The sequence below is a fragment of the Plectropomus leopardus genome, chromosome 8 (genome assembly GCF_008729295.1).
Source record: "Plectropomus leopardus isolate mb chromosome 8, YSFRI_Pleo_2.0, whole genome shotgun sequence".
NCBI lineage: Eukaryota > Metazoa > Chordata > Actinopteri > Perciformes > Serranidae > Plectropomus > Plectropomus leopardus.
In genome coordinates this window covers 18,006,251-18,017,761 of record NC_056470.1, presented here as the reverse complement: position 1 = coordinate 18,017,761, position 11,511 = coordinate 18,006,251, and the positions used below count along the sequence as shown (strand labels likewise).

The following is an 11,511-nucleotide window of genomic DNA, read 5'->3' as shown; positions in this document are numbered from 1 at the left end:
TGGACTCTCCGCCATTGTTTGCACCTACATGGCTGTTTTTACATGATTATTCTCTGACCCATAACTTTAAGTACAAACTCCTCCGGTAAAATCATAAGAGAGTTGTCCACTTGCCTATCGAATGATGGAAAACTTTACAGAGCAACATTACTCAGTGAGCTGGAAGACATTTTCACAGCTTGAGTCAGTTACATAAACAGCAAGTCAGTGTGAATTCTTGCTTAGTAAAGTGAAGTGAAAATATCACAGTGGAAATAAAACGGATAAATGTTTGGTGATTATTTTCACATTCTCGGGAGGGTTTCTCAGTTGTCAGGTCAAGAAAAAGTGGCTTCAATAAAGGTTTTGACGGTTTCTGCAGAGTCGCCACCATGGTGTCAGCCTCAGTGTCAGCCCTGGTGGCCCTGTCCCTTCCAAGGCGAGCCGTGGGGGTGACTGCTGTGGCCTTTTGCGGTTGCCACTCCCTTCAGAGATTGATGAATTGATTGTGGGGCTGCTGCCAGTGTGTCTGTGCCCTGGGTGAAGGCGTCCCGGTTACGGGTGGGAATCCCAGCTATGGCATCCGCCCTGGGGCTACTATTGTGGCCATCCTGCAGGGGGCCCTGGGGGCTGGTGGCCCCGGGAGCAGCTCTGACCCACATACTGCTGTCACACCCCTGGAGACACAGCGCCACTCTCCCCTACATGGACCTCTGATTGGCCCAGACAAAATGACTCTCTGCGGAGGGCAGCAATTCCACAGAGAAACTACCTGATCGTGCCAAACTTCTCTTGATGGCAGCAGTTAGGAAAGGCCAAAAGAGAAAGGCGACAGAGATCCATGTCCTTCCCACCTACTTGACCTGCTCTCTCCCAGGCAGCTCATGTCCACCAGCACATTTTCAACAATCGAGCTCATAATATGTGCTCTTAATAAACCTGACTTTAGCCTCTGTTACAAATCCTAAAGTCAGAATCTTGACCAAGTTAATTAATTGATTTGAAGATGCAGTGTGTAGGATTTAGGGGGGATACACTGGGAGAAATTGAAGATAATATAAAAAGTATGTTTTCTTTAGTGTATAACCAACTAAAAATAAAGTATTTCTGTGTTTTCGTTACCTTAGAATGAGCCATTTCTATCATCATAGGGGGCGTGTTCTCGTCCACGGAGTCCGCCATGTTGTTTACACTGTAACCCAGAAAGGACAAAACAAACACTGGTTTCAAATAGGGACATGTGCATTTTCAAGTCAGCCACCATAGTTTGTAGCCCCTCTGTGACGAGCAGTATCAGAAAAATACACTTTGACCAAAATTGACCCCACCCCCAGAAAAATGTTTGTTTTTAACATTCAAAATAATTGAACATAAGGCGGATAGTAGAGTGAATGTGAAGAGAATACTACAACCACTACTACTACTACTAATAATAATAATAAAATTTTAATTTTTTATTTACAGCGTGGGGGTTGGGTCAGTTTTGCTAAGGAACCAATAGTGCTTGGTCCATCACTGATAATAAGGAAAGAAGAGTAAGGCAAAGCAAATGTGTTTTGGTCATTTTATTGATTGATCGACGTAGTGCCAGGAATCATCAAATCATCAACACTTCTGCACCAGTTTGTTTCTGTTTTTATTTTCTCTTCTTGATAATATTCCACTTAATTAGATAAATCCATTTTCCATCTGCTCCTTTTTGAATAAACTTTATCAGCTGGAATGTTCTGCAGTGTCTCGCTTTTCTACATTTTTCAAGTTTAAAATCTGCCAATAGTCATTAAAAGAGGGACAGTTTAGCCACAACAGTACTGTGAGTGCGTCAGTGTTACAGATCATAGGTGAGATACTTGAATGTTGGACATCCCTACATACAAACCTGTTATCAAAGAGAAAATAACCACTGGCAATATAAGGCCACAAAAACAATTTTCACACCAAACTGAACGTAATAGAGGGCACGTCACACACACAAGCTGCTGTCAGTTATACATGTCTGCCAACACACTGACCCCAATATCTACAGGTGTATCAACAACACTTTCAACTTGACCGTGAATACCATGGTTTGTTGTTACATAAACATATATACAGTTGCGCTGACATAGAAAAGCATGCTTTTGCATATTAGAAGGTTTTTCGGTAAACTTTACACTAAATCCATAACATTTATCAGTACAGCATTGTTCCAACCAGCAGCAGTAATTTAGACTAACAAATATAGTCTGAGGAAACAGGCTATTATATTTCACTTTTATTACAGATCTTGTACAGTATTAACATGCCTTATGATGCAGTATTACGATCATCCTCTCTCCTATTTTATTTTTTCAAATTATGTGATTTATGAACACTCAAAAAGACGACAGTCTGATCTAGTTAGCAAATTAAGAAACACTAAAATCAACACTTGCGTTTTGGTCCAAAATAAATAAATACTCCATCTGAAAAATACAAGAAAAAAAAACAGACGTGTACAACAGTAATGCATCTAGAGTTATTTTGTGCAACATAATACAGAGAGATAACACAAGAAACACATGTAATGTCACGCCAATCAGAGATGAATAAATCAGGATGACAAGCAATGTGAGTTCTTTCGATGGATATAGTGCAGCACGAACCGACTTAAAAAAACATTCGAAAACCATGTAAGCTCTCTGATATTGCCAATCACATGCTCTGCTGCATCGCTCTCTACAGGCCTATAGCAGCGTTTTCCCCCCTAAGCCACAGAGCTGGTACAGTGTTCCTGTTCTGTCATCTGTATCAGTTCAGCTATCACACCTCGCTGATGCCAGACAAATTGTTTTAACCCTTTCTGAGCCAGGCAAGTCGACCAAGAAGAAATCTTTATTTACAGCAGCAGCCTGCAGTAGTTCACAGCTCTTACAAGCCCACGAGCCAGTACTGGGATATCTCCATGCAGATTGGGAAGCGGTAATATACAGTGATACCAGGGCTTCTTCTTTTTTTTTTTATCACCAGCTGCCTTAGCAGTAAATGCACATTGCAATAAAGGGAGAAAAAACATATGATACACTGAAAATAAACATAAGAATAAATAAATAAATTAATACATGTCGACAAAAATATAAATTGTTTACGACTTTCCAGTATGTCATCCAGTCTTGTTTCTAAAAAATTAAATAAAATAGCACAAATTGAGCTCTGAAGCGCATAATTTGGTGGTAAAACACAAGAATGGACGGAAAATGACAACTTTACATTTATCTGAGCCTGTACGAGTATACTGTTTTTAGACAATGTGATAGTATTCTGAGATAGTAGTCCCACTATACTATTATGACATTCTTTATAATTTACATTTTAAGTATCTGAGGGAAGGTTGCTTTTACATCGTCACATCGTTTTCTGAACATATTAAAAGGTTGAAGGAGGTAAAGAGACTGCAAAGTAGGGGAAATACATATGCCTTTACAGTAACATTATACTATTACATCCTGATATTTATGTATTCAGCGTGTAAATTGTAAGTAATTTTGGTCAACACCATCGGTTTGTAAATATTTAAAAATGCTCACCGCAGATCAAAACAAATGAAATTAATCAAAATAAAGAAATGAAACAATTATTTTTTGGGGGAAAGCCATTGAGAGTCACCCCCTGGGAGCTTTTCAGCACTGCCTCTCCATGTAAACACAATGGATCCCCTATAACCTCTACCTGGAGCTGGCACCCAGGCTCTTCCCCACTCTACTGACCGGACCCCTCACTTTTTGTTCTTCAGCTGATTGGCCAGCCAGTCCAGACCCTCGTAGAGACCGTCTCCGCTGGTGGCACAGGTGGCCTGAATGTACCAGTTGCGGTGGCGTAGCGAGTGCAGGCCCAGCTTGTCTGTGATCTCTGCGGCATTCATGGCATTGGGCAGGTCCTAAAAAAAAAATCCCATCAGGTGTGTCAATCAGGAGACCTGAGTTGGTGCAGAAAGTAGTGAACTCAAAGGAGGGAACACAAGGATGTCTATACCTGTTTGTTGGCAAAGACGAGAAGAACGGCATCCCGCAGCTCGTCCTCAGCCAGCATCCTCATCAGTTCCTCCCGAGCTTCGTTCACCCGCTCGCGGTCATTGCTGTCAACCACGAAGATCAAACCTGTGGGGAAAGATAAGAGTGTCTTTTTAAGGGTTAAACAAAACCAAAACGATCTCCTGGACACAGACATGCAGAAGGCCCCACCGTCTCTCCTACACAGGAGCTTCTTGTTGTTGTGTTGTGTCTTTGGTTGTTAGGCATTTCTCTGCTATTGTGGGTCTCTCTACGGTCATTTTCTAATTGCTTTGCATCCCTTTGTATTCATTTTGTCCCATTGTGGTCATTTTGTGTGTCTCTCTGTAGTCACTTTGTATCTCTTTATAGTCATTTTGAGTCTCTGAGGTCATCTTGTGTCTATTTATGGTCATTTTGGCTCTTTCTACTTGCTTTGCATCACTTTATAGTCATTTTTTTCCTCTTTGTAATTGTTTTGCGTCTGTAGTCATTTTGCATCTTTTTTTGTAGGCGTCTGTACGTCACTTTGTAGTCATTTTGAGTCTCTGTACAATCATTTGTGTCTCCCTGTGATCATTTCTAGTCTCTGTTCAGTCACTTTGTGTCTCTTCATTGTCATATGTAGTCTCTTTGTTGTCACTTCGCATCATTTTGTAGTCATTTTGTTTGTCTTTGTAGTCATTTTGAGATTTTTTGTATTCATTTTGTGACTCTTCGGGTCCTGGGCCTGTACCCAATGGCCCATTCAGTAATCCATCCACAGTTTCAACAATATGCTGACATCATATTGTTAAAAATGCTTATTGCTAAACCTAGTTCATTTATTGCTGAGGCTTTCAACGTGACTAAGATGATCATAATTTGAAACAGTTGGGGGCTGTGTGCAAATGACCTCATCTAAAACATTAGTCAGATATGCCCTCAGGTGCTGGGGGCGAGCGTTTGCTGCAGGATCTGCCATAGCACCGAGCGACCCTGTTAAGTCCAATATGATCGACGTATGCGTCATCTAAGGGGCTGCTGGTTTGGCTCACCCTGGGTGTTCTGGAAGTAGTGCCTCCACAGGGGACGGATCTTGTCCTGGCCACCCACGTCCCACACGGTGAAGCTGATGTTCTTGTACTCCACTGTCTCAACATTGAAACCTGATGAAATAAAATCAAAATGAGTTAGAAGGGCTGGATAAATTCGGTGACGAGTAGTTATCAGTAATAACGAATCCTTCCCTCACGCACCGATTGTGGGGATGGTGGTGACAATCTCCCCCAGCTTCAGCTTGTAGAGGATGGTGGTTTTCCCAGCAGCATCCAGCCCCACCATGAGAATCCTCATCTCCTTCTTGCCTATCAGGCTCTTCAACAGGTTGCCAAAGATGTTCCCCATGATGACTGGCAGCTCTCACCTCAACTGCAACAGAACTGTTACACAGGGAACTTTTGGGACTGCTTGCGATACATAGCAACAAAGCAGCCAAAACAAACCGTAAACCACATACAGAAAGTACAAAACCACACACAAAAAAGTCACAGTAGCTCTTCAAAAGCAACTCTCAACATTACCACCTCGTTAGGGCTTGAAGCCACCTCAGAGGAGAGCCAGTAAAAGCATACCTCACACCTCACACCTCAGCAGGCGGCTAACCTGACTTAAAGGCTGTTGCGTTACACTTTGACAACTCACAGGGGAAACCGGCTGCCATACTTGATCCCTGTTATGTGGATCAACTTTCATGTGGTGCAGTGTAACCACCTTTTAAGCTGTTTGCTGGCAACTGAATAAATGCCTGTGTAACAATCAATTCATATTACATTTAATGACACATAACCTCAGGCTGTGAGAATGCGTGGTGCACATAGACTGTAGCATTAAGGTAAGGAACTGTTCTTTATTTATGAGAGTAAGGGGGTAGGTGGGGTGTGACTTTGATTTTCTTTATTTTTTCACCCTCCCAAAAACTACAGTTATTTTTCCACGAGCCTCCCTGAGTGACCCTCGTTGTTAAATTTTTAAACCTTAACCTTTAAAGATGAAATCTTGGTGCTGAAAAAAAGTCTTGGATTTTCAAGCTTGTTGTGTATGCTGGTTGGTTTGTACAACGGTTTATTGTTTGGCAAAATTTTAAATAAGACATGTAGAATAAAGTGATTTTGATTAAATAAAACTATTTTAAGCTTAGTTTTTTTCTGACAGTATCTTCACATATACTGTGTTCAGGGGGCATTGAAAATGTGAAAAAATCCATCACTTTTGTTATTACACATTCTGGCTATGATAAATGATTTTTAAAAATCGGCTGTAAAATACAAAATATAGCCATTTAAACTTGCATGCCCCTCCCCATAGCCAAAATAAAAAACATATAGCCCTCCCAAGTGCTTAAAGACAATTAATTAACATGCCGCAGCCTTTTTGCACCACCCCCTTCCCTCTCATAAATAACGAACAGCCCCTAAGAAGCTATTAACTTTACTTTTCTGTCGTCGTATGGCCCCTTTAACAGGCCAACTCTGCTGTCAACTTGTGCTAGCATCCACCTGAGGGGCTTTTTGGGCTAATTTAGGGATATTACAAAATGAGCCCAAAAATAAGCATCCACAGCTTACTGTGCTGCAGTTGGAGCAAAGTCTTTTTTTCTCTAAGAAGCTTTTATTTTCACAATGCAACTGATGCTATCACAGACCTAGCTATCATTAATTTATTGCAAATGCAAATGCTATAGCTGCTAGCATAGCCTGTTACAGCTGCAGTGGCCGCACATCCATGTACATCTGTCATAACGCGAGAGGTACACGGCTGATGCTGCAGTCCAGGCAGGCGATGAATTTGAATGAGCCAAATCACGTATTTATACCGTGAAACGACAATTATTCGAGCGCAGTTAGCTAGCGACAATATTAGCTAACGTCTTCGGGATTGAAAAAAATTCTCCGGGTCAATTTGTGTGCTGTAATCCCCCTCGTACAGTCACGACAAGCGCACCAGTCGGCCTGATGTCGTCGATTAACGGCGGTTCATTTTACCGAGAGGCCGTAACAAGGCGTTAAATACAGCCACACACACGCTGCGGTCACCTTTACTACTTGTATACGTCTTTGAGTATTTTCACCATTTGCATCTCATTCACACTTACCCGTCAACGGCAGGCAGGCTACCAGCTGGATTCAGGCAGAGGACTGGATGATAGTCTCGCGATGAACAACGGTTAGGGAAATGTGTGCTCTCGCGATAGTTGGGTTGTCAAGCGCACCTCTCACGTTTGCCATCCCCAATGACTTGTGAAAAGCCAGGAGCACTGCTGGAGGGCAGCCCTCATTTAATCCTAATAAAATAAAAAGAATAATTCTATCTAACACGAATAATTGTTTATAAAACCAGAATCAACATCTAAACTTATGTATATAGTACTGTGCAAAAGTCTTAGGCCACCTTAAACATTGTATTTTAGCAAGGATATAGGCCTCATGGTCATACATATTTAATTCTCAGTAGTCTTTTTACTAAAATATGACCAGAACATACAGAAAATGTGTATACAGTATTTAAAAAACGCAAAAACTGCATTTAAATAACTGCTTTGCATTTTGCTTCACACTTACCCACTGCTCCACCTTTTTAAAATGCTGTTTTTTTCCTTAATTTTATGCATTTTATACATGCTATTTTTAGCTTTATTTTTTATTGATATTATCTCAGTGGGTTTTATTTTCCATCTTATGTTATGCACTCTGTGCATTATGTTTTTATCCTTATTTTTATCTTACTTTTAATAGTATTATCAAGTGGGTCTTATCCATACAAAGGTGAATTCTATGTATTCTGTTCTGATCTTACCTTATTTTTACATGCAGGTTTTATGATGTTTTTTTCTATGTCTTTTCATGTGAAGAACTTGGTGCATTTAATTTCTTTGTTGTAAGGCACATTGGGCTGCATTTCTTATATGAAATGGTGCTATACAAATAAAGTTTATTATTATTATTGTTTATTTATTTTCATTAAATAGTTCAGAATAACTAACGGGTGAACTACCCCTGTGTGGAAAGTCTCATCATATCTTAGTGACATGCTTTGAGACTTAACATCCTTTTATTTCTTTAGATCAAATCATGTCCAGCTTTTCTCACACACAATATCATGTCTGACAAATACACACTGTTAGATTGTTATTTGTGTGCTGTTGCAGCATGAGACCAACAACTAAACCAATATGAAATGTAACAGAGAGTCTGCAGGCTTGAATAATTAAAACAGGAATCATGTTAATGAATAAGTAAATGGCTGACTGTAATAGGATGCCAAGTGATACTTCCTGGCAGCAGCGTTCTGTGTCACAGATAATGAGGTGATGAGAGGCAACAAAACATTCACATAATCAAAATTATAGCAGGTTACTGACTTTGAGTACTGATTTTATTATGGTATCACGTATTTAAAAAATGATACTGTATTCCCCTTTTCAACCAACATTAAACTGGTTCTGTTCCACTTCTTGTGCCTCATTTTGAACGGTTCAGAGCTTTTTAGCAGAAATAAATTTGTTCAGAACCTGAAAAGTTGATTCTCAGCTGGAACCAATAAATATCAGGCTTTCCTTGGCCCGTAGAAAACAACATCAGTGGACAAAAGGGATGTCCCAATCGGATCAGAGAGATCGGTATCGGGCCAGATCAACACATTTTTTTAGTGACTGGGATTGGTTATTTTGCCCCTTTCGATCCTTTTTTAGTCCGCTGTTACACAGATGTAAACGGAGGGCACAATTTGCAGGAAATATTCAGGGTTTCATTTTTTTCTGTATTGGTGCTTCTCCAATAAGTAGAGACAGTTTTATTTAATGTTTAACTAATGCTGCTACACCACTTTAAGTTAAATTTAATTTTTTTGGTTGTTTCTTTATTTTTAGTGAACTAGTTTTACTATAACGCTGTAAGAAGCGCAAATGTGACCGATTGGTATTTGTAGCAACTGGGAATCTAAAAGTTAAGCCATAGTAATACCTTGAAGTAGAACTATGATTATTTTACTCATTTATAGTGTTCTGTACTTTTATAACAATGCTATACTAAGACACATTTTAGTTTGTTTACTTCTTATTTTGTTAAAAAAATAAACAAAATTCAAAGTGGAACTGTGCTAAGAGCCATGTAAAGTATTTTTAGTTTCTTTACTTGTTATTTTTGTAAAAATAAAATATAAACCCTTAAGGAACTGTTTGTATGCAGCCCTTTCTTATTGTATAGCATCACTGAGCTTTCAGGCATACAAACTTGACTGGTTTTAATAACTTTAAAGTACTTGAAGTGTTTATTATCCTGGTAAATACAAATATCAGACTGGAACCCGTTAATATACTCAATATCAAATGACTCAAATCAGGGGCAAAAATGAGCGGGACATCCCTTGTGGACATATCATTTTCTACAGGTTGGAAAGAGAGGATTAGAAGACAACAATGGAGAAGTCAAGTGAGAAATAGTCATAAATAAAAGAGTGTGCGGTGGTCTCATTAATAGTCGGTCTATGCTTGCTTTTGGGGAAAAACAAATATTTGTGATAAAAGAACTAAAGTTTGCACATAATCAATACTATCTGCAATTTTACCACAACTGTTTCTTTCTGTTGTGTGTTGTGCAATGACTCATCGTAGATTACAATGGTAAAAAAAGGGTTGTATGCGGTTTTACAGGTGGTAATATGTAGGAGTCAGGGGGGCAACTCCCTCCTAGGTGTGGGTTTAACCCAGTAACCATAAAAAACAACATGCCTGAGACCAGCCCCACAGCTGAAGGTGAATCCAACATTTGTCTCCCTCTTCCTCTCTGTTGTGTGTCAGTCAGTGGTCCGGTGATAGATGTGTTTATCAACTCGGTGGTGAAGGCAGAGGAATAAAGAGGGGAGCAGATGTTTGCAGCTGCAGACCAGATTACGGGGTGGAGTGGCTGGTGGGGGAGCCTGCCGAGTTTGTGTGCGCGGGGAGTTTCGAGAGGGTTACAGGGGGGTTACAGCGGGCTCGGGTGGTGGCAGGAGAGGTGGGGTGGGGAGCTATGACTTAAAGGAGCCTTTCCTCTGAAGTGTCTGCCAGCGTGCACCCCAGCAAACACAATCACAAGTCTCGTTGGTTCTGCTAGCTGAACTAATGAGGGCCTGCGCGTTGAGGGCAGGGGCTTTGATGTTCTGGGTAGCTGGCTCCTTGTGTTTTCTCTCCCGCTCTCCTTCTCTGCCTGTCCCACATCAAAAATGAAAGGGGAGTTGAGAAGCAGATGTTTTGAGGCATGTATTTATACAGAGTACACTTTATTCACCCCCTTCTCCCATACCCCATTTGTCCTTTGCTTCTGCATCTCCGCCGTATGTTCAGCGAGGATCCATCTCCCTATCTTTATATCCAACTAAACACACTAAATCGCCTTACTTTATACATATAATCATCCTGTCAATCAAAGTGGGTAACTTTTATCTCTCCTAACTTCCTCTCTCTGCCTCCCTCTCTTTAATTTCAGCCCAGTCTGGTTGTCATTATTCGGGGGGCAGTCAATGTGTTGCTATGCATGTGTCTATGTCTGCAGCGATGAGGGGGAGAATGAGAAAAAGAGCGCAGAGAGGGGAGAGAAACCAGTCCCAGGATGTCCACCAACCTCTGTCTCACACATGGGAGAAACAGTGACAGGAAATTCCCTTTCGCAGCAGCTCCAGGGTGAAATGATAAAGGAATGAAGAAATGCAAACCAGAAATCCAGTCCCTTATCATTCCATACCAGTCACTGTCTCCCTTTTTATACCCGCATTAAATACCAAACAGACAGCGATTCAGCCACTGGCGCTGCCATTCCTCAGGAGTCGAGGGATATTTACCAAAGTCCATACAAACAAGACTTAATTGGCATTAAATCCTAAATGGCAGGCTGAGCACTGAGTTTGGATCATCTAAGATATCGGGGAATGCTACTATCATAAATTCAGATATGTGTTGACATGGGAGTTTTGCTAAATCTGCAGTGTAACGAGAATGAAAGTGCAAATCACTCGGGTCACCAGGAGTTCTGTCTGACAGCTCATATGTGTGCACCAGCATGTTTTTGATTGTGCATCAGTGCCATTATTCCTACATGTCTTAGCGCATAAACGCATGCATGTGTTTATGTGCCTGTGTTTATATTTGTGTTGTCTGTCTCCCAGGTAACAGGGACATGGCGTCTCACGTGGTTTAGCAAGTCCCTTCCTTGGCTATGAACTCTGGGACAGATGATCCCCTTAGATGCTCACACAGCAAAGACTGGTATAATCACCCCCACTCTCTGCTCTCTTGATGCTTCTCTCCAGTAATAAAAGTCATACTTTAAGGAAACAATATCCTGCAGCCATAAAAAGTCCTTCTCTCAGCATGAAGTGGCCATAAAAAAGGCTCTCACCTCCCAAATCTGTAGTGCGTAGAACTCGCCCCCCCTCCGTTTACACAGCAACACACACACTCAAACATACACACACCCTTCAGCATCAGACTAAAGCAGGTCCATCTCTCACT

At 40.9% G+C, this 11,511-nt stretch overlaps 1 protein-coding gene across 1 annotated transcript; it reads right to left on the bottom strand.

Annotated features, from left to right (window-relative positions):
• Positions 1–1,542: 1,542 nt before the first annotated feature.
• Positions 1,543–7,177, bottom strand: arf3a (ADP-ribosylation factor 3a). The gene is made up of 5 exons (XM_042491147.1): positions 7,120–7,177; positions 5,225–5,407; positions 5,024–5,134; positions 3,970–4,094; positions 1,543–3,874 (listed from the first exon to the last, which is right to left on the bottom strand). The coding sequence occupies exons 2-5, from the start codon at positions 5,370–5,372 to the stop codon at positions 3,713–3,715; spliced, it is 546 nt and encodes a 181-aa protein (XP_042347081.1). The 5' UTR covers positions 5,373–5,407; positions 7,120–7,177; the 3' UTR covers positions 1,543–3,712.
• Between the last annotated feature and the right edge of the window lie 4,334 nt (positions 7,178–11,511).